This window comes from Microcebus murinus, chromosome 12 (genome assembly GCF_040939455.1).
Source record: "Microcebus murinus isolate Inina chromosome 12, M.murinus_Inina_mat1.0, whole genome shotgun sequence".
NCBI classification, from domain to species: domain Eukaryota; kingdom Metazoa; phylum Chordata; class Mammalia; order Primates; family Cheirogaleidae; genus Microcebus; species Microcebus murinus.
This window is the reverse complement of record NC_134115.1, coordinates 62702042-62725693: the sequence shown is the minus strand read 5'-3', so window position 1 is coordinate 62725693 and position 23652 is coordinate 62702042. Positions and strand designations below refer to the sequence as shown.

The following is a 23652-nucleotide window of genomic DNA, read 5'->3' as shown; positions in this document are numbered from 1 at the left end:
ATTATTTTAAAATAGGTTCAACAATAAGAGATAAATGGATGGAAACTCTTGGTCTAGACTCGAAAAATTTAAAACTGGGAGAAAGAAGAGGCAGAATATTACCTATGGTTTTAAAGACTAGGAACAGAATGGGCAAACATTTCATCCAATATTTCTGGTGTGTCTGACTATCCCCCTGGGTGCCTGCTGCCTTTGGACACACATCTGCCTGATGGAGTCTCAGGCACACTCCTAGATAACTGCAGAATAACCAAAATGACAATCACCAGGACAGAAATACCTAGAAGAAAACAAGTCAATGCCAATTCCACCATCTTAGATTTGAATGACCGCATGGGCAAATAAGAAACTATCAATCCAACAACGAACATAATCACCATAAGACTTATTTTCTACACTATTAATATTTACTTGTCAATTTAAAGGCGAAAAGGCTAAAGGCCCTAGCAATGAGGCATAAGCAATCAGACTTGGTATAAATGAATTAAAAAGTTTATTAGCCATAGAAAAAAACCAATTCCTCAAAATCAGTTCTTCTTATGTCTCCTGTAAACAGTAAGCTTACAGAAAATTTCCTTCTCATGAACAGAAAATCACTATACTTTTGGTCCAAGATATGTTGGGTTTTTTCCTTCTTCTTCAAATGACAGATGGATGTAACTGAATCTATGAACGAGTGTACTTGCCCCAAATGTGCAACATAAATACAGAAGCGATGAACAGAAGACTCATAACCAATACTGGAACGGGGCCACTAGAAATAAGAAAAGAAAGCATGCTTACTGTTAGTAATAATATTACATTTTTAACACTAAAGATTTCCTAGGGAAAGGGCAGCGGGGTGAGGTGGGGGGGAGGAGCACTTAAGAGTCACCCAAGAACATCATTTTAAAATAGTCCCAAAATCATTATTGTAGATATTTTGAGGGTGTGACAATAGCATTGCAGTTATCTTTCAGTAAAACATACCAAAATATATACAAACAAAATGATCTGATGTCTAGAGACACTGGTCTAATTTCATATATTTGATATTTTCTAAAACCAAAAGAAGAAAAATGTCTAAAGCTCTTTAAGTATAAATGATCCAATTACCAAACTATTTTTTTCAAATTAAGATTTATTTAAAGACAATCTTCTTGAGAAGGATTTAAAATGAGTCTCCTGAACAATAATGCTTCACATTTGCTCTCTGAAATATTTAGAAAAATGACATCTAACAAAGACCAAAAGGTTACCACCTTTTGGTCGGAATACCACCAAATCACATATGCCCAACCCCATGAGTTACTTCTTAAATACATTCTTATCTTATCGTACGAGTTTCTAATATAATAGGAAAAAAATCAATCAATAAACAAAACAAAATCTCAAGAATTCCAGGCAAGCCTTCATAAGCTAAATTTGTGATCCAAGTCAAGCTGCTGGTCACATGAATTAAACTAATCCAAATTAACTCAATTTTGTCTCTTTTCTACCAGACAGATAGTATAGAAAGAGTATGGGATTGAACAGTTAGAATATCTGGTTCCACCTCTTGCTGTTTGTCTTTAAGCGTGTCAGTTTGCTTCTCTGAACATGAGTTCCTCATCTGCAAAATGGTAACATCTCTTACCTCACAGGACTGCTGGGCAGATAAAAGTAAAAACTAGACATTTAAAGGTCTTTATAAAGCACAAGTGCTATACAAATGACAGCTGCTGTTATTATTCCAAATCGCTCCTTATGCACTGGGTTTAGTCAGGTAACAGCTGTAAGCAGTGGTGTTCTGGAACCTACTCTGATCAGAAACCTGTGGGATGAGATCTGCCACACAGTACCAGAAACACTGGCAAATGAGGTGAGCAAGGCATGGGGACAGGGTCTCCTGGATGCCCATTTTCCATCACCTTATGAGCATCCCAGGCCTAAAAACTTGGAAAGTGGTATGTTTACCCTCCTGGGTCTACTCAACACCCTGCAAAGGCAAAGAGGCAAGGAACTTTTGGTAATACAGCCTAATGGGAAAACTTCCATTAAGTTGTAATAATATCAGCTTATGCCTCCAGGAGTACTTTGAAAAATCACCCAAATCTTATTCAAATGATTGCTCCTATTTCTCAGTGTGAGGCAAGACCACCAAATGAAAAGCAATTTCATCTAATTAAGCAGTTTTCCCTCCAGTTCTCTCTGTTCCCATCATTTACTCTGACATAGCCACATAAAGATCTCCCTTCCTTTCCCTCACTCCATGAAGAGATGTCATTCCAGGCCCTACACTGTCTTATTGGTTGATTCATGTCCATACCAAACTCACCCCACCCAGTACAAATGAAGCCACTGTGTACCATAAATCTCACCAAAGAAAGGGCCACTAGTGGTAGAGACAGAAAGCACTGCTGCCGCTCTGCTGACACTGGACAGAAACACAAAGTCTGTTCCTAAGACTTACACTTTGAGCCCAGGTGAATCTTCTGTGTAGAATCGCCACATGCCCCCGGTGCCTGCTGAGGTCGTGCGGCCTGCGCTCCTTGTTCCGCAGCTGGCATTTTTTCTGTAAAAGAGGAAAATGTTACAAATGGCCCTTTTTTAGAAATCCTTACAATAGCATTATAACATATGTTACCACTTATACTGTAAAGAACCAATAGAAAGAAAAACTTTTTCTTTGCTAGTACCCACACAAATTCCTGCTTTACTCCTCTGATCATGACAACCACGATGAACTAAGTACCTGCCAGAAGCCAATGCATACCACAATCCTGAAATGCAGTTACTATTTCCATTTTATAAAGTAGGAAAATTAGTCTCAGAAAAGGTTAAGCAAAGTGCCTAAGACAGCACAACCAGCAAGTGGCCAAGCTAGGATATGGACCTATTCTGAACCCAGAGCCCATCCACTTCCCTACAACATCTGGCCACTTCACTTGGACAGTGCATTCCATTTTCTCTTCCCATGTATTTTTGTGAAGCCAAGTGGTAAACCCTGTATAAAAATGCCCTGAATCCATATAATCTGATCTTAAAATGACTACTTTAAAAGATGTGTTTTAAAATTAACTGCAAAAGAGACAAAAAAAAAACTTTAAGCTTTAATTGTACCCAGGTCCTAATATACATTTACATTAAAAATTACTTTGTAATCTGTTTTCACTGTTTTGACATAGTGACCATAGATCTTGCAGAGAGGGAGGATTTGAAAAAAATGCAGAGAACACTCAATCAGAACTTGTCCCCCACAAGGGGATCAAAGCTCATGAGATGAGCTGTATGATACAGGTAACCCTAGTGAACAGAAGCAGCCTAACAGCACTTACTCTGTTGAACAGAGAAGCCCTCAGTCACTGGGGAACTATCCTCCCACTCAGTACTTCCCCAATCCCGGCTGCTCATCTCATCCCATCGCTAGAGTGGGATGACATGGGGCAAGTAATAAGTGGAGAGAAGTCAGAAGCAATCTTCTTTAGCCCACTTATTACCAACTCAGAAATCCTAGGTGGAGAGGAGAGATGCTCCCACCACTAATCAAATCCCATCCTAATATCTGTCGGTTGGTGATTCTGAGATTCTGAAAAAGGGAAGTGCACACAGGAAAGAAATGGAAGTGAAAACTCTATCCTCACCATCTCCTCTTGCTTTCCTCCTAACTCTAGTCCTAGTGCCCACCTCACCCAGCCATGGCGTTTACACCACACTCGGAATGCAAAAAGCAGTCTATAGCTTCTTGGCCCTAGTTGGTGTTCCAGCAGAAAAAGCTGTGTTCATGCCAGAACTTTGAAAGCAATCAGTGTCAATGAATTGGGTTGACTGTACTATAAGGATTACACTTCAGACACATTAATTATGGGCTACATGGTAGCTTGGGAACTTCATTGTATGATTGTTTCTATGGGAAAACTAATTGTAAAAGGCAAACATAACTGTACAGGGATTTACAGAGTAATTCATGCACTTAGAAAAGCTTTCACACACAGATACATATCATCTGTGGAGTAGGTACCTGAAAGCTTTCTTTGTTCATAAAAAAGAACTGGGCCGGGCGCGATGGCTCACGCCTGTAATCCTAGCACTCTGGGAGGCCGAGGCGGGCGGATTGCTCAAGGTCAGGAGTTCAAAACCAGCCTGAGCGAGACCCCGTCTCTACCATAAAAATAGAAAGAAATTAATTGGCCAACTAATATATATATATATATATATATATATAAAAATCAGCCGGGCATGGTGGCTTGTGCCTGTAGTCCCAGCTACTCGGGAGGCTGAGGCAGGAGGATCGCTTGAGCCCAGGAGTTTGAGGTTGCTGTGAGCTAGGCTGACGCCATGGCACTCACTCTAGCCTAGGCAAGAAAGCGAGACTCTGTCTCAAAAAAAAAAAAAAAAGAACTGGAAGAGTTCTTCTGAGCTGGAAGATAAACCTAGTGTGGACATGCTAAGTCATGGGCTGAGGCAGGACTTAGATTCACATACTTTCTACTATTCCACAATCTCCCACCTCCAGTTTCTGACTTCAGAGTCTCCTGGAATTACAGGATCCCAGAGGTACCAGGCTGGCCTCTTTTAAGATTTCTTACTTCTTTGAGCAGAAACTCAGAGAAGAAATAAAAAAAAAAAGATTTCTAACTTCTGATGGCACATGGGACATAGCAGAGGATTTAATAACCTTGGCACCCCCAAGAAATACCAAAATGTACTAAAAATATCTCCCATCCCCTAGGGGCAGCTAGGTAAAGGTTAACAGATCCCACTTTAATATCTCAAATTTCTACTTGGGGTCTATTTTGCCCTTTCTTTCAGGCCACTGTATAACTGCCTCCCTCTTCCCATACCTCAACACAATGGTTTTCGTAACTAACTGTTTACATACTTTGTTCTAATGTGATGACCTTTGGTTGTTCCTCAAAGCCAAGCTCATTGACTTCAAAATCTTTACACTTAACTATTCCTTCTGCCTAGGAAGCCTATTCCTCCCCACATCACTGCATGATTTGTGCCCTTGCGTCTTTCAAGTCTCTAATCAAATGTCATCTACTCTGAACACCTTATCTAAAATAACTACCTATCCTCACCCTATCCCCACTGCTCTCTACCCCCCACCCAGCTACATTTTTCTTTTACATTTACTTATTTGTAAATTTACTTATTACATTTACTTATTTTCCTTGCTTATGGTCTTCCACACAGGAGTATAAGGGTCATGAGGGCAAACCCTGCCTATCTTGTTCACAGATACATCCTCAGAGCTGAAACAGCACTCAGCATGTAGTAGACACCCAATAACTATATGATGACTATCCTAACATCCCTGGCTATTCCACCATCTTAATATCCCTAATTCCCATTAATCCTTCTAGAATACCATGTAATAAGCACTTCACAACTTTATAGTTTACAAAGCTCCCTTTCATCCTTAAAACAACTTCCTTGTACATTGTATTTAGCAGAGCAACAACTCCAACCCCAGCCTTATCTTAAAGCCCACATTGTTTCTTTCCAATGGTACTGACTCTATTACCTCACTGACCATGAAGAATGCAAATCTGCAGACTACATAATCCAAAATATTATTATTAATCATTAGTTTCAATGTTTTCTCAAAGACATACAAAGCAAAGATATATTCTTTGACAACCAATACTTATTACATTACACTTGTGAAATACTACTTAACCACTGCCAAAATTAAGAAGAAAACACTGTCAGGTCTTTCAACACATACAACCATGGCCTGTCTAGTGACACTGGCTCCATCATACTGAATCCTAAAAGATGACATCAATACTCACAACTTTAAAAGCTACATCTGTCCTCAAATGTTTTAAGTTCTCCACTTCACTTGTGCATTATGTATCTCACTTTTATTATTAAATATGTTTTATTATTATATTATTTTATTATTAATTATTTATTTAATAAATTAAATAACTTATTTTATTAAATAAGTTATGTCATTATTATATGTACATTTCATAAATATGTGCTTTCTCTTTTTTGTTTTCTTTAGGAATTCTCAGATGGCCAAACTTCCCTGCCAGAGTACTACCAATTCTCATTAACCAGACCCATTCCTCACTGTACCCACAGGACATGTTTTCCATCGCTGCACAAAGAATCTTTGGAGTCCAGTGTGGGAATGGGACAGCACTCCAAGTCCATATAACCTAACCCACAGCTTGATGATACACTTCTCTTGAACATCTCAGTGACAGAGAACTCACAAGTGTTAAGGATAATCTTACCATTTCTGACAGGTCTAGTCACTCCTGCTGTTTGCAAAGTCAGAAAAGACCTCAAGAGGAAATAACCCAGAGCTTAGTCTTGGAAAATAAATAGAAAATTCGCTTGAGGTGGGGGAGAAAGTTAGTGAGTACAAAAAACAGTAATAAGTTCACTGTTGCTAGATCACAGGAGAGAGGGAAGAGAGAGGTTAGCCTGAAACAACCATCAGGAGCTTTGGTATTCCACCCTAACCCCTCTTTTTTTTAAGTTCAGCAACAAGCAAGTAACAGAAAAACTAAGCAGGAGAGTAACAGCAGAATGAAAGATGGATTGAAATGGAAATGGCCTGGAGAGAAGAATTAGATAGCAAATGCAGAAGTAAATGAGTGGTTGAGGGTAAAGCTGGGGTAGTAGAAATGGAATAGGAAAGACGTGATGAGAAGCTTTTTGTGTAGAATTTAAAGTTTGGCATATGGGTAGATAAAGCACATAAGAAAAATCCAAGATGATGAAGTTTCTGACACTGGGTGAAGGAGTGTACAGTAGTGCCATATGGAAGTAAAAAGATATAACTGGAAACGGGGGAGCTGGAAACTGGAGTGAAAGGAGGTTTGTTAGGTTGTGTATGGGGCCTCCAGATGGATATATAAGTGTAAAGCTCACAGCTAGAGACATTGGTTTAATGACATGAGTTTTATCAAAGTTGTCTCTGACCCTATTCCAGTTAACTTTCCTTTTTTAAGAGTGGTGCCTGAAATCGAGCAACGAGAAGAAAATGTCGCCTTCCTTCCAAAATGCCTTTATTCCCACAGCCACGTCACCAGAAGCTCATTTTGCCCTTCTGAATCTTTTTTTGTTTTGTTTTTTGGTAGGGTACAGGGTCTCACTCTGTGGCCCCGGCTAGAGTGCAATGGCGTCATCGACCTAAAACTCCTGGGCTCAAGCGATCCTCCTGCCTCAGTCTCCCGAGTTGCTGAGATTATAGGCGTGCAACACCACGCCCAGCTAATTTTCCCATTTTTGTACAGGATACGTGGTCTCTCTCTTGCTCAGCTGATCTCAAACTCCTAACCTTAAGCAATCCGTCTGTTTGGCCTCCCAAAGTGCTAGGATTACAAGCGTCAGCCACCGCGTCGGGCCCCTTGTGAACCTTAATACACTAGGGTCTCCTCTCCAGAACTAGCTAAATCTCGTGCTCCATCTCTCCGAGCCCGCAACCGAACCGGGGCAGGGATCTTTACCTTTGCCGGACAGTGGATCCTGCCGCCCGGGCGGCCACTGCTTTGCTGGGAGAGCGCCCTGAAGAACCCACGTTAGTGCCACTGGGGGTCGGACCAGGCTGTAGAGGAAGACAAGGAGAAAGACGGCTGAGCCCCTCGGGCCTACCCCTACACCCCCGGCCCTGACGGCCGAGTCCGACGCCCGCACGGGAAGCTGGGGAAATCGAGGGAGGAAGGGCGCCTGGCAGAGGCGGGGATCAAGGAGGGGAGGCTGGGGCTGCCATACCATGGTGGAGACTGGAGGGTGGCAGGGCGCTGTGATGGACCGCCAGAAAGTTTCGGAGCCTCTAAAGGACCGGTAGCTGCAGAGACTGGCTCAGGCCCCGCCCCCAGACCAGAGGCCGGGTCCTCGCTGGCTCCAGGGACGCCTGGGTTGTCCCACAATATGCCTGTAGATATTCTGCTATAGGCGACTTGGTTAGCTGCTATGTGGAAAGTACAGACCTTCTATCTCCTTCGTTTGGATCACAATGTCCTTTATAGAGTCTTGCCCTATCAAAGGGAGGATGTAACCAGGGTCAGACGAGAAATTTTCTCAGGCAATTACTAGGCGCCCACAGATTTGCGCTGATGTGGCCTAGCTGAGGCACGCTCGGCGGACGGGGTTAGCCCGCAGTGGCCAGCTGGGAGCCGGGGGCGGAGCTTGCGCGGAAGACCCGCCTCAGCGCGCTGGGCGCAGGCGCGGCTCCCGGGCCATGGCGGAGAAACGGGACCGGGACCTGGACCCGGTTCCCAAGCCGTCGGTGCTGTTCCTGCACCCGGACCTGGGCGTGGGCGGCGCCGAGCGGCTGGTGCTGGACGCGGCACTGGCGCTGCAGGCGCGCGGATGCAGCGTGAAGATCTGGACAGCGCACTATGACCCGAGCCACTGCTTCGCCGAGAGCCGCGAGCTGCAGGTGCACTGCGCCGGGGACTGGCTGCCGCGCGGCCTGGGCTGGGGCGGCCGCGGCGCCGCGGTCTGCGCCTACGTGCGCATGGTCTTCCTGGCGCTGTACGTGCTGTTCCTCGCGGACGAGGAGTTCGACGTGGTCGTGTGCGACCAGGTGAGGCGGTGCGCGAGTGCGGACCTTCCTGTGCAGGGCGTGCCGCAGGCTTGACCTCTGAGGCAGGACCTCGCCCGTGTGCAGCTCGGAAAGATCCGAGCTGACCCGGAGCAGTCAGGGCCGGGAGCGAGCCTGGGGTTCTCTAACTTTAGCGTGGACCCGGTGAAGCTGCAGGTTGAAGCCCCGCCCCCACCCCGGAAGTTTTTATCGTGGAGCCCGGAGGTGGGGCCAAAAACCTGCAGTTTTAACTGCGTCTTCGGGTGATTCTGAAGCTGATATGGGCCTTAGGGATCGCTTTAAGAAACGCTAGCGTTGGAAGTCAGCTTCGGTCACCTTTTGATTGAGTAACTCATGTGTTCTTTCTGCACCAACATATGTGTGGTTTTTTGTAGGTATATCTTCTTATTTGTACACAATTGGAATTATGAATACCTACTATTGGGCACTTTGCTTTTTCCAGCAAAAATTTCTATGTGGGATATCCTTATATATCAATATTAGAGACTCACTTCATTCTTTATTGTGGCTGGAAAATCCAGTTTAGTTTAAATGTACTATGATTTAAACATTCTATTAAAGACACTAATGTTGGCCGGGCGCTGTGGCTCACGCCTGTAATCCTAGCTCTTGGGAGGCCGAGGCGGGCGGATTGCTCAAGGTCAGGAGTTCAAAACCAGCCTGAGCAAGAGTGAGACCCCGTCTCTACTATAAATACAAAGAAATTAATTGGCCAACTGATATATATATAAAAAATTAGCCGGGCATGGTGGCGCATGCCTGTAGTCCCAGCTACCCGGGAGGCTGAGGCAGAAGGATCGCTCGAGCCCAGGAGTTTGAGGTTGCTGTGAGCTAGGCTGACGCCACGGCACTCACTCTAGCCTGGGCAACAAAGTGAGACTCTGTCTCAAAAAAAAAAAAAAAAAAAAAAAAAAAAAGACACTAATGTTGTAACTCGTTTTTTGTGAATAGATTAGCATTATAATGAACATCCTTGTACTTCATTTTTTTGTAATTCTGCAAACATGTCCTTTGAGTAAATTATCCTAAAGTTAGTGAGTCACAGAGTTGTTCATTTTAAGTGTCAATAGCTATTGCCAAATTTGCCATTGAAAGAGGTTATGTCACTTTACACTCCTACAACGTATGATAGACCCTGTTACTCCAGGCTTTTGTCCCATTGGATATTATCAACCATTTTAATCTTTGCTAAACTGATAGATGGAAATGGCATCATGTTTGTATATGTGTTTCTTTAATTATGACTCGAGTTATTTTTGATCATCTATGCTTGTGTGGAAGCTTTCATTTTAAGTAATGTGGACATTTACCAAACATCCTGTATGTGTCAGTAAGCACAAGGCAGGTGAGACTGTACTGGGTAGAGAAAAAATTCTGGGCTTGAAGTAGGAGACCTGGATTCAAGTTCTGTATCTGCTGCTTTAATTAAGTCACTTTGAATAAATTATATATTATCCCTAAAGCTTACCTTCAGGTGTTAATTAAGTGAGCTGGGAATTAAGTGACTTGTAAAGATTACTGAACAAGGAAGTCTGTATTGATGCCAGCATGTATTAATATTTCATGGTCAGTTATGACTGTAGTTAGTATTTATGTGCTAAACTCCAAGCATTTTACATATATCAGTGCATTTAATAGTCATAAAAATTATATGGATTTGTTTGAACTATAATTGTCACCATATTGCAGAAGAGGAAACTGAGGCCCAGAAGGGGGTAAATTACTTGATCACACAGAGCTGAAATTCAAACCCTGCCAATCTTGACTCCAGAGCTTGTGCACTAAACTACTACACTTCATTCATTCCAGTTACTTAGGAAGAGAAAGATTCTGAAGCTACATCTGTCCAATACAGTAGCCACTAGTCACATGTGGCTGTTGAGCACATGAAATGTGGCTAGTCTGAACTGAGATCTGCTGAAGTATAAAATATGAACATGATTTTGAAGATTTAATGTGAAAAAAAGAACATAAATATCTCTTTAATATCTTTTAGTATTGATTACATTTTGACATAATGATTTAGATAAAATGTATTAAAATTAATTTCACTCTTATAACATGTTTAATGTTACTAGATTTTTATTTTATTTCTATTGGACAGCACTGTACAAGAGGAAACACTGGACTTTAAGCTTTAAATGTTTAGCACACATCTAGCAAACGTCTACCAACCTGCTATACACAGGCATTGTGTGGGTGAGAGTCTGGGGGAACAAAACAGAATCAGACATTGTCCCTGAGGAGCCCATAGACGAGTAGACAGGGTGGGTGTCTGTGCTTTTGGTTGCATTGAAGTTGAGTTGACCAGTCACTTTGTGTGCTGTTATTTTTTGCTTTGCCTAGGTGTCTGCCTGTATCCCCGTGTTCAGGCTGGCCAGACGGCGTAAGAAGATCCTGTTTTACTGTCACTTCCCAGATCTGCTTCTCACCAAGAGAGATTCTTTTCTTAAACGGCTGTATAGGGCCCCGATTGACTGGATAGAGGAATACACCACAGGCATGGCAGACTGCATCTTGGTCAACAGCCAGTTCACAGCTGCTGTTTTTAAGGAAACATTCAAGTCCCTGTCTCACATAGACCCTGACATCCTCTACCCATCTCTGAATGTCACCAGCTTTGACTCAGCTGTTCCTGAAAAGCTTGATGACCTAGTCCCCAAGGGAAAAAAATTTCTGTTCCTCTCCATCAACAGATATGAAAGGAAGAAAAATCTGACTTTGGCACTGGAAGCCCTAGTGCAGCTGCGTGGAAGACTGACATCCCAAGATTGGGAGAGGGTTCATCTGATCATGGCAGGTGGTTATGATGAGAGAGTCCTAGAGAATGTGGAACACTATCAAGAGTTGAAGAAAATGGTCCACCAGTCTGACCTTGACCAGTATGTAACCTTCCTGAGGTCCTTCTCAGACAAACAGAAAATCTCACTCCTCCATGGCTGCACATGTGTGCTTTACACACCGAGCAATGAGCACTTTGGCATCGTCCCTCTGGAGGCCATGTACATGCAGTGCCCAGTCATTGCTGTTAATTCGGGTGGGCCCTTAGAGTCCATCGTCCACAGTGTCACAGGGTTTCTGTGTGAGCCTGACCCATTGCACTTCTCAGAAGCAATAGAAAAGTTCATCCATGAACCTTCCTTAAAAACCACGATGGGCCTGGCTGGAAGAGCCAGGGTGAAGGAAAAGTTTTCCCCTGAAGCATTTACAGAACAGCTCTACCATTATGTCACCAAACTACTAGTATAATCAGATTTCTTTAAAAATGTTTATACTACATTCATTTATGTCCTTTTTATGGATTGTAAGCCCAGTTTTGAAACCAAAAAACCTAGAATCTAGTGCAGAAGAGATTTAAAAAAAATAAACTTAAGTCTTGAATCTGAGCCACCTTGCTATATACCATACCTCCCTGTCTGCTTTTTCAGAAAAATAGTATTTTTTATGCTGTAATCATTCCGAGTCTTACCAGTGTTAAGTTATAAATATGGTACAATTCCATGTCCAGCAGACTATTTTCATTATATTTTCTCTGTATTATTATTCCTCTGCCTGTAAATTTTGAATGATCTTGTGCCTTAATTGGTTTTGATAGTTTAAATGTATCATTATCAAGGTTGATTAATTTGGCTTCATAGCATAATAAGAACAAGGTTACTGTAGTTCCCAAAATCAACCCACTGAAGTGTTCACTGTCATGTGTTAGGAAACTTTTTGTTAGTCATACCTTTGCCTGGATCTATAGCAAAAGAACTCTGTTTTTTTTTTTCAAAGAACGATTTATTGTATTTTTGTACACCGACACATAACAATAAAACATCTTTATCATAGAGACAGAAAAATATATTAGATTTTGGTCTCCATGATCTATTTTGGTATTGTTGGGAACCTACCTGGAGCCTACCTTTGACAGCCAAACCTGGAGTCAGAAAAGTAAATTGGATATTAAAATGAAGTGGGAATATTGTTACACATGCAGTGTACATCTTGTTTCTTAATGTCATCTGGGTCATCAGTTTTATTAATATTTGTGTTGTCTTGACTAAGCTCCTACAAAGTATAGGACACAATGTTTTTATCCTTCAAGGCCTGGCTCAAATGCCACTGCTGTGACATTTTGCCCCTCTGGCTACCTCCCAAACTAGAACTGATCGTCCCCTTCTGTATACTCTAGCTCTTTTGTGACATTGACAAGTCTTATAGTTCCTTATTACCTGTTGGCCTAAGTACCAATGATAAAGTAGTTTCAGACATAACTTTAAAGCTAAGTTCATTTAAAAATAGTAAAGATCACTAGCCAAAGGCTCCACGTCAATTAACTAAGAGCACAGACTTGAGAGCCTAATGGCCTATATGATCTTGGGTAAACTAATCTCTGTGCCTTGTCTTCACCTGTAAAGTGGGATAATTGTATTATTATTCTTTCCTTATAGGATTGTTAGGACACATTGTGACAATATATATCAAGTACTTAAAACAGTACTTGGCACATAGTACATAAATGATAGCTATTACTGTTTTGCAGTTTAGGGATATTGCACATTATTAGTTCCATGTGGGTACATGCTACACTACCGTATTGTTCTTTGGGGTTCTTTAGAGTTCGGTCCCCAACCTTTTTGGCACCATGGACCGGTTTCATGGAAGACAATTTTTTCCACAGGACCAGCACTAGAGTATGGAGCAATGGGGAGTGACTGTAAATACACCTCCTGCTCTGTGGGCCTGCCCGCCCCCACCTTCCTCAGTTTCATGGAAGACAATTTTTCCATGGACATGGGGGGGTATAGAGGGTGTTGGAGCTCTGCAGCCCAGTCCCCAACAGGCCACAAACCAGTACTGGTCCACAGCCCAGAGGTTGGGGACCGCAGCTTTAGGGAATGCAGTTTCAGTTTATAATTTATCATGTGCATTTGTATCAGTATTATTTTGATAAAATGACTGCCTAAAAGGAATACTATAAAATGAGGGTGTCAAATAATTTTGAGTTTTTTATGAAATGAAAAATTCTGTTTTCTTTGGCATTGAGAAAACTTACTGTCCAGTAGAGAGGTCAGCCCCACTTTGTGGCTTAGTGTGTGTGTTTCTAGGAACGGTAGCATTTCCAGAAAGGTCTGGTGGCTTTCACCGTGGCATTTAGCATAGACAGACTTGGTCAGGGTCTGATCTATAACACAGTGCTTACTCATCCCAAGCACTAAAACTTTTCCTTACTTGACTATTCTATGCAGATCCTTCCAAATGGACTACATAGGTTCATGGGCCTTTAGTTTAACTTCCTTTCATTGTCCTAAGCCCCAGCAGGTGACAATAAGACTCCACAGGTTGGGAAGGGATGCAGAGCCCTGCCTGCCATGAGCTTCTGACCATCGACTCCTGGCTCCCAGACCTAGGATGGCGCTTTGCCCATACGAGGTGTTCACAGTTTCCAAAACTAAACTGAAGTTAGGGAAAATAGAAGCATGAAACATTAAAGGTCAATCGTTGGGGACCTTATCAATAGTATTTTTGTCACTTTGTGCAGGGCATAATATGAGATGCAGAGGAGACAACTCATTTAATCCTCTCAACAGTTCTGTGAGTTGTAGGTATTCTTCCCATTTTCAATGAATGTAGAGAAGCAACTTGCCTTTGTCACATAGCCTTGGGGGATGGGCAGAGTCTCAAGGCCCTCTGATTCCAAAGTCCAGCCACGCTACTGTCCTTCAGTCAGTCTGCCTTCGCCATCACCAGATTCCTTGTACGGTGTATCTTCAGTGCAGTTCCCTCTGCAACACTGCAGTCAAACTTCTCCAAGTGCTCAGGTTTAGAATGGCTTTGCTATTCACTTTCCTTTTTCATCTTTGAGGCACTTGTGAGGTGGGTATGATTATCCCCATTTTATATACAAAGAAAGCTCAGAGGTGAAAGACTTGCCCAAGGGCACACAATTAAAAAGAGCCAGTTTTCAACCCTTGGTTACCGGAGCCATCCAACACTCTGCACATACTAGACTTTCTCAGTCTGCTCTCCTTTGTTATGCATAAATATCACATGTCCTTCATACACCCATGCACTCATTGTGCCAGTAGAGTAGGGTAGGGAGGTCATGTCACGTAGTACATAGATCCACCTACTCAGCTAAGGGGGAGCAGTATTCAAAATATATTACAAGGCTATACTAACCAAAACAGCATAGTATTGGTCTGAAAACAGATACATAGACCAATGGAACAGAATAGAGAATCCAGAAATAAATCTATATTTTACAGCCAACTAATTTTTGACAAAGGCACCAAGAACTTACATTGGGGAAAGGACACACTCTTCAATAAACGATGCTGTCAAAACTGTATATCCATAAGTAAAAGTATGAATCTAGACCCCGGACCTCTCACCATATACAAAATCTACTAAAAATAGATTAAAGACTTAAATCTAAGACCTGAAACTATGGAACTATTAGAAGAAAGCATAAGGGAAACACTCTAGGATATCTGGTCTAAGCAAATATTTTATGGGTAAGACCTTAAAAGCACAGGCAACAAAAACAAAAATAGTCAAATGGGACTATGTTAAGTTAAAAAAGCTTTTGCACAGCAAAAACAACAACGAGAAAACACACAACAGAGTGAAGAGACAACCTATTGAATGGGAGAACATATTTGGAAAGTATTCATCTAACAAGGGACTAACATCCAGAGTATACAAGGACCTCAAATAACAGTACAATATAATCCCATCAAAAGCAGAGTAAAGGACACTAACATACATTTCTCAAAAGAAGATGTACAAATGGCCAAAAGGTATCTGAAAAACATGTTCAACATCACTAATCATCATGGCAATGCAATTCAAAACCACAATGAGATATCATCTCATCCCAGTTAGAATCACTACTATTAAAAATACAAAAAATAACAGGCACTGGGGAGGATGCAGAGAAAAGGGAATTCTTATATCCTGTTTTTGGGGATGTAAATTAGTACATCTATGAAGAGCAGTATAGCTATTCCTCATAAAACTAAAACTAGAACTACCATACAATCCCACTACTACGTATTTATCCAAAGGAAAGGAAATCGAGGCCAGGCGCAGTGGCTCACGCCTGTAATCCTAGCACTTTGGGAGGCTGAGGCGGGTGGATTGCTCAAGGGCAGGAGTTTGAAACCAGCCTGAGCAAGAGCGAGACCCTGTCTCTACTATAAATAGAAAGAAATTAATTGGTCAACTAATATATATAGAAAAAATTAGCCAAGCATGGTGGCACATGCCTGTAGTCCCAGCTACTCGGGAGGCTGAGGCAGGAGGATCGCTTGAGCCCAGGAGTTAGAGGTTGCTGTGAGCTAGGCTGACGCCACAGCACTTACTCTAGCCTGGGCAACAAAGTGAGACTCTGTCTCAAAAAAAAAAAAAAAAAAGGAAAGGAAAGGAAATTGATACATCAAGGGGATACCTGCACCCCATGTTTATTGCAGCACTCTTCACAATAGCAAAGATATGGAATCAACCTAAGTGTCCATCAATGCATAAATGGATAAGGCAAATGTATTATATATACACAATGGAGTGCTATTCAGCCATAAAAAAGAATGAAATCCTGTCATTTGCAGCAGCAACATGGGTGGAGCTGGAGGTCATTATGTTAAGTGGAATAAACTAGGGACAGAAAGACAAATGTCACATATTCTCACTCATGTGGGAGCTTACAAAGTTGATCTCATGGAGGTAGAAAGTAGAATAATAGTTACCAGAGGCTGGGAAGGGTGGGATGGAGAAAGAGAGGTTCGTTAATGGATACAAACATACAGTTGGATAGAAGGAATAATTTCTAATGCTGGATAGCAGAGTAGGGTGACTGTAGTTAACAACAATGGTTACCGGAGCCATCCAACACTCTGCACATCCTAGACTGTGTATTTCAAAATACCTAGAAGAGAGGACTTAAAATCCCCACACTTAGAAAGATAAATGCTGGAGGTGATGGATACTCTCACTACCCTGGCTTGATCATTGCACATGCTACACATTTAACAAAATATCACATATTTGTACCCCATAAATACATACAAATATTATGTATTAGAAATTAAAAAAGAAACACCTAGGCCAATCTTCCCACATACCTTTTACCCATTGCTTCCACTTCCTCAATGAATCTTACTAATATATTAATGTATTTAGTACCTACCTTGTGCAAGGGACTGGAGATAAAAAAATGAAATTAACAGTTTAATACTTTTTGACTTACATAATTCTGTGTTGCTTGATATTAATATTCCCAGACTTTTCTCTTTGTTCATATTTGACTAATCCTTTAATTTTAAATAATTTTTGGGTTGTCTAATATGCAGGAAAACCTTGGATTTAGGGCTTTTTTTCTTCTACCTACTAGAATTGGGCTTTAATGTTTTGTTAACGACCACTGGGGTTGCTCTTATTACACCCGTGTGTAGAGATATATATCCTTTCTACCTTCCTTTCTTTCTTAAAAAGGATGCTTGCTTTCCCTTCCCCTGTCTTCATTCTTTTGATCTCCATTGATGTATGTTGTTATTCCATTATTTTAATTTAAATAATTTCTTTCAAATAATTTAATCTTTTAATTTCAATTTTGGCAATATATTTGCTGTAATTGTTAGAACTTATTTCAATATAGTCAACTGATCTCACTGCTTCCTACCAGTCCTTATTTGCAATTCTTGAGTTCCTACCTTAGATTCATTGTTCCCTTCTCATGGAAAACATCTTCGAGTAACATTTTTTCAGAGAGAATATATGCATTTGCATAATTCCCATTGTCTTCACATATAAATATCTTGATTGTATATAAAAGTTGTTTTTGGTGGGGGAGGTGAATGCAGCTGCAGCGTCCTGCTTTTCCTGAAAGTCTTGAGTCACATGTTTTTCTTTCAGGGCTTTATAAATGTTTTATTATCTTCTAGGACAGTGTTTCAACCTATAATATACTCTGGGAATAATAAGCTGCAAAAGGTGCTTCAGGAAAAAGGGCTCCATGGATATACATTAATAAGTGTAGGAAAGTTTCCATTCTATTGGAAATGTACCAGGCAAAGTAGCATACTAGTGGCCATGAGCCACCCTGCGGTAATGAGGATGGTTTAACTTTATTTCCATTGTGCACAAGCTATTTCACCACAGTAATATTGAGAGAAAGCAATTGACCAATATAAGGGAATAGGTAACAACTGTTGAGCATTTACTATGCACTAGGTGCTGTTCTAGGACTTAGTCTATGTGTATCCACTGATTTAATCCTCACAACAGCTGTATACAGTTGGTAGAATTTTTCAACCTATTGCAACAGATGAAGAAAGTGAGGCAGAAAGAGCTAGAAAATGCTGGAGCCAAATTCAACCCCAAGCAGTTAACTCCTGTAGCATTATTCATAGCCTTAAGAGTTGGCAGGTAAGGGCAAAATAAGGCAACTTCTATATCTTTCCTAAGTCTGAAGAACAGAGCAAAAATCTGACTGCACTGGAAAGGAAAGAGAACTTTCCACCAACCAGAAATATGCCCTGCTAGACTGTCACAGAATTTGATGCTGAATTATGGCAAAGGCACTTTGGGGGTAATCTGATTATTGTCCGTGCAAGTGCTCAAACTCTGCAGTTGGCCAACATCCAGGACCCGTCATTGAATACTCATCACCTCATCAATTCATCCTTCTCAACTGACGGGCAAAACAACATCCAAATATTCATTGCACATCTGTGCTGGGCAGATTATACATTAGCAATTCAAATCTGGCCAGTGTACTGGCCGTTCCTGTAAATGCATCTGTTTGGGTGAGATGCCTTGTTGTTTGGGTTGGATAATAAGGCAACTCGGTCTAATCTTGAAGAACAATCAACCCATCTTGCGAAGGTGACTGGCTGTGTGTGTTCTTGCCCTGGCAGCGCTGGAACAATGGCCTCATAATGCACTCGACTCAGCTGGCAATGAAGTCCCATCCTGATTAGTAGCCATGGCTGGTGTCAATCACCACAGGATGCACCATTGTCCTCTGGTCCCCAACACAGTTTATTTACAGGAAAACAAAGGCTTTGGGGGGCTATGGCTGCTTCCCAGCGATTGCAAAATAGATTGAGCTGTCAAGCACACAAAGTAGATGAAGATTAATGAGTTGTGCGGACAATAAATATGAAGAGATGACCATGAATATGCTAATGGGCATTATCCATATTCACCGTAATTGCTACCAAAATTAAAAGGTGGTGTGAAGAAGATGGGTCACGGGGTGACAGGGAGATAATCTTGGATGCTTGAGACACTCACCCCAGATAAGACCCTCCACAGGTTTCCTTTCCCCCATTAAACCATCCCGAAGCATCATTGTTCACAAGCCGTCTCCTTTTAAACAGGGATGGGGGGAGGGGCTGAAAAAGTTACTTTAGGGAAAGGTATAATTAGAATAAGAAAGGTGCTTATCAAAGGCAAGAAGTGATCCGCTGTCAGGCTCCCAGTTCATCCCCAAGGACAGAATTGATGAGGGATGTCACTGCTAACCTCACACCCCCACCCCAGAGCCACAGGGGCTGCTGAGAATGGTATTTAGATCATCTTTCAGGGAGGAGTGGGTGGTTGTTCAAAGTATTCTAATACTCTGATTTTTTTAAAAACGAGCATAATAGATAAAGTTGAAGAATGTGATCTTTCAAGGTGAATGAAATCTTGCTACCTACCATGAATGGTTTAAAAAGCTACATTGTGTAGAACTGTGGCGTGGCTGAGCTTGGCCGAGTCCCACCCACCCTCACAGCCCATCCTCACAGTCCTCCATGTGGTAGGATGATGGTCTGTGTCCCCAGTCACTTCCTTTCTTCCTTTCCACCCTCATGTCTGTGTTTGGGGGTGAAGTCTCATAACAACACATCTCGATAATGCTGTGGGAGACCATGAATGTCAGAAAGAGAGAGGTTTTTCTTGTTTCTAGCTTCTCTGCTCCCCAAGAGGTCTATGAGACGTTCCCTGATTGCGGGACTCACTTTTGCTCTTTCAGGATAGAGACCAAGCGTGTTCCTTGGCCTACACCGGCTGGCCGAAGGGCCAGCAGAAGGAAACCAGGGTCTCAGGATGCAGGGTAGGAAAGAGGCAGGGAGGTCGGGAGTAGGGCGGGGTCCCAGGCTGACTACCTGAGGCTGACTCTGCATGGACGGAAGATCTGCCTAACAGGGAGAAAAAAAGGGAATTTTATGCAAATGTTTGAAAAAACCTTACTGAAATGGGTGAGAGAAAGAAGTACTGACCTAAGTAACTCTGGAAATGAGTGAGGTCTGGAGAACAAAAGGCAGAAGGAATGGCACATAAGCAACAACGTTGTTTCCCATGAGCGCAGGGGTTAACAATCCTGAAACCAATATGCACGTGTCCTGGAATTGAACAGTTAAGTAAATGGATGCCAGGTGGTGGAAGCCAGGTGTCTCATTGTTGGAGTGGGATTTGCAGGTAAGCAAGAGGCTAGAGTGGTCCACCTGGTCATGGATCAGAGTTGAAGACATCAGTATGAACTCGTGTTTAACTTACTGTAGACGCAGATGGTTACACATAGAAATAGTGATACACAGGTTACTATACACACATATGTTTCCTTGCTCTGTCAGCTGAGAGGGCCTAGAAGCAGTGACACTCCAGGATCAGTGACGTCCAAGTAGCAACAAGCTCACCTAGCACCTAGATCTCAGTTTCTAATACCATTCTTCAATAAAATGCACCACGGCTCCTTAGAGTAACGGCTGATTCTAGGACTAGGGCAGGAATGTACAAAACTAAGCCTAGAGCATCTTGTAAGTCCAGAAAGTGAGGAAGTGCTTAAAAAGAAAAAGCCACATTGTGTATGCCAGTGAGACATAGGAGCAACAAAATAAATAAAGTGTTGATATAATAATAATCAAGTAAAACCCTAAGTATGAAATAAATATGCATGGCTCCATACCGAAATAAATAAATGGAAGAGAATTGAATAGACAAATCTCCCAAGCAGAAGAATTCTGAATAATTCATGAAGCTACCCTACCCTCAAGGAGGTGGAGGGTAGTTCCCTGCTCTAATTTGGGCCTTCTTTCCAAAGAATACAGTATGGAAAGGGGGAAAAGAGTAACTTCATAGTGGAGAAACCTGACAAACGCCACTTCAGCCAGGTGACTGAGATCAATGTTGTAAGTTGTGTTGATAGGGTGTACCCTGCCATATGATGAGAATGGCACTTTATCTCTGTGGTATTCTTCCCCATAACCCATAACCCCAATCCAATCATGAGAAAAATATCAGACACATTCCAGTAGAGGGGCATCCTACAGAATACCTGAACGGTACTCCTCAAAACTGTCAAGATCATCAAAAACAAAGCATGAGAAACTGTCACGACCAAGAGGAGCCTGAGGAGACATGACAAATAAATGTGGTATCCTGGGCAGGATCCTAGAACAGAAAAAGGACATGGGTAAAATAGGTAAAAAATTTGAATAATGTTTGCATTTTAGTTAATAATAGTGTGTCAGTAAGGGCTTATTAACTGTACCAAACTAATGTAAGACTAACGGGGAAACTTAGTATGGATTATATGAGAACTCTGTATTATCTTTGCCATTCTTCGATATGTCTAAACTATTCTAAAATAAAAAGATTATTTAGGGAAAAAAAACAAGTTTGCAGTATCTTTTGTGCTTAGTATTAGTACGCTTGTAGATTCTGGCATTTTCAGCTTCTACAGTGGAGGATGGGAGGACTTCCAGGGGAAATGATGACTGAGCTGGGTTTTTCTCCACGTGGTGAGAAATCGGCCTTTCCTTTCACTTGCAGCCACAAGCACAGGGAAAGCCAAGTGGAGCGCTGGGGGAACTTAGTTAAGGGGGAAGATATCTCCATTGAAGAAAATGAGTAGCTAGGATATGATGGTCTAGATGGCCATCTTCACTCTGCTGAGCCCAACTTAAATGTGAACTGTTTTTTTAGTGAAAACAGTCTGAACAGGCTTGCAGGGGATTATTCTGTGGCTGGCAGTGCTTTTGTTTTCTTTAAGCTCACCACATCACCATTTATTGGAATGCTGTCCAGAGAAACTTTATTATTCAGGAACCGCCCACAAATTGAGCTGGGGTCTGTCGCCCACTTAGGTGTCAGAGCTGCTCACTCCACTGGTTGCTGTGCATGGCAGAAGTTGCAAGGGAAGAGAAGCAGCGTCCCAGTTTTGTAATTAAACAACTCAGACTTTGAGTCCCTGCTCTGCCACTTTCCAGCAGGTGGCATTGGGCAAGGCACATTTCTGAGCCTTAGTCATTCACGCTCCTCTTCATTTGCTCTCACACACTAACCGTTCCAAAGCACTTACAACTCTGAACTGGACTCATCTGTTAACATGTCCATGAGCCCACTGGACTGTGCCCTCCTCATCCATCTCTGGAACCCTGGCATGCAGCCCAGCGCTGGTGCACAATAAGCAGAGATGTTTGAATAAATATGTGCATGCGGCTGGTAAGAGAGTTATGTGCCTTATAAAGGGCCCTCAGTCAATAAGAATTGCTTATTGAAAACTTTTGTGAATTTGAAGTCAAAGAGATGTGGATTCAAATCCTTCTCTGCCACTTATTGGCCAACTGATCCTTGGGGTGAGTAATACCTCTTCTGAGTCTCAGTTTTTCTTTAGTAAAAGTAGGGCCAGTAATGAGGCAGACAGTTTTAAGTGACTCCCCAGAGGAAATTCTTGACTCCCTTCTCTCTTCTCACCACTACAGAGGCTAGAATAGCTAAATGCTCAGTTTCCCTGCCTTCGTTGTGGCTTGCAGAGGCCATGTAACTCATTTTAAACCAATGAATTGAGAGGGGGACTATTAGGGAAAGACATCCTTTCCCTAAAGAGAGATAAGCACAGGAAAAGAAAGGTTCTCACAGCCCCTGCTCTGCCTCCCCAGCAACCATCCTGCACCCATGAAGGAATGAGCCCAAGGAGGGATGGCAGAACAGAGCAGATGGCTGGAGTCCTTGATGCCACACCGGGCAGCTGAATTAAGGCCAGCAACATCCTCCTCCTCCATCCTGTTAGGTAAAGGATAGATGTCCTCATGATTACTGCCACTGTTGGTCGGGTTTTTTGTTACTTGCAGCCTAAAGCATCACAACCAGTAAACTTGCCTCCTAGGTTTTTGTGAGGACTGATTAGAATCACCCAAGCACCAGGCATGCAGTGAGCACTCAATAAATGGAGATTCACTATTAGTACAGCCTGTAGCCCTGTCCTCAGGGAGCCCCGTGTGGTTAAGAAGGCAGAGGAAGGAGGGGGTGTGAGGGAAGGAAGAGCAGAGGAGGGGGGTCCGTGGGAATGAGGCAGGAAGAGCAGGTTGGAAGGGGACTGAAAGGGAGTAGAGGTGATTAGGGGCATGGGTGGAGAGTGGAAAGAGGGAAGGAGGAAAGAAGACAGGGTGGGAGGGGCAATAATAACTGAAGCAGCATGGTAAAATAGTTATGGTAGAACAAGAACTCACGGAGTCCAAAGTTGACTTAAAGGAAATAAAGAATAATAACATTTCTTGTACACCTGATGTTCTAGACTGAGACTTAGACTCGCTATATTTTTTTGAGCACTTGACAAGATAATACATGTGACATGGCCCAGTCCATGGCAGACACTTAAATTTCTACTGAATCAAGTGATATCGACTGAAAGTTGGCAATTGCAGAAGGGGCCAAAGAACTTAATTTCTTGCACCCCTTCCATCCTACCTGAGCAGGTATCAGGTGGCCCATGAAATGAGAGCCTATGCTCCTTCCAGGAGCAGTTAGAAAGGAGAGTTGAAAGGACCTGGCTTTTCTGACAAGACATAGTATTTGATGTCACTTAACAAGAAGGTACAGGGAAAGCTCTGCAGAGCCTAACGACTCCTTTAAACAGGACTCTGCAATGCAAGCAAATGCTATACAGTGAACAGAAATTCCAGATCCATTTTACCTTTATTAATTAAAATAATAATAATAACAAAACCAGAGTGGATTGAAAAAAAAATCTGTAAAACCCATTTTGGGAACATTTGAATATAGATTTGACATTAGATGATATTATAGAATTATTAATTTTCTTAGTGACAATAGTGTTATCAAAATGGCAAGGGGGTTTCAGCCTAGGT

The 23652-nt window shown here is 42.1% G+C and overlaps 2 protein-coding genes across 2 annotated transcripts; one reads left to right on the top strand and one right to left on the bottom strand.

Annotated features, from left to right (window-relative positions):
- Nucleotides 1-469: 469 nt before the first annotated feature.
- SEC61B (SEC61 translocon subunit beta) lies at nucleotides 470-8157 on the bottom strand. The gene is made up of 4 exons (XM_012769008.3): nucleotides 7699-8157; nucleotides 7434-7531; nucleotides 2432-2533; nucleotides 470-754 (listed from the first exon to the last, which is right to left on the bottom strand). The coding sequence occupies exons 1-4, from the start codon at nucleotides 7699-7701 to the stop codon at nucleotides 667-669; spliced, it is 291 nt and encodes a 96-aa protein (XP_012624462.1). The 5' UTR covers nucleotides 7702-8157; the 3' UTR covers nucleotides 470-666.
- Nucleotides 8157-12511, top strand: ALG2 (ALG2 alpha-1,3/1,6-mannosyltransferase). The gene is made up of 2 exons (XM_012769007.3): nucleotides 8157-8515; nucleotides 10880-12511. Exons 1-2 carry the CDS (start codon nucleotides 8168-8170, stop codon nucleotides 11780-11782), a joined length of 1251 nt encoding a protein of 416 aa, XP_012624461.1. The 5' UTR covers nucleotides 8157-8167; the 3' UTR covers nucleotides 11783-12511.
- The last annotated feature ends 11141 nt before the right edge of the window (nucleotides 12512-23652 follow it).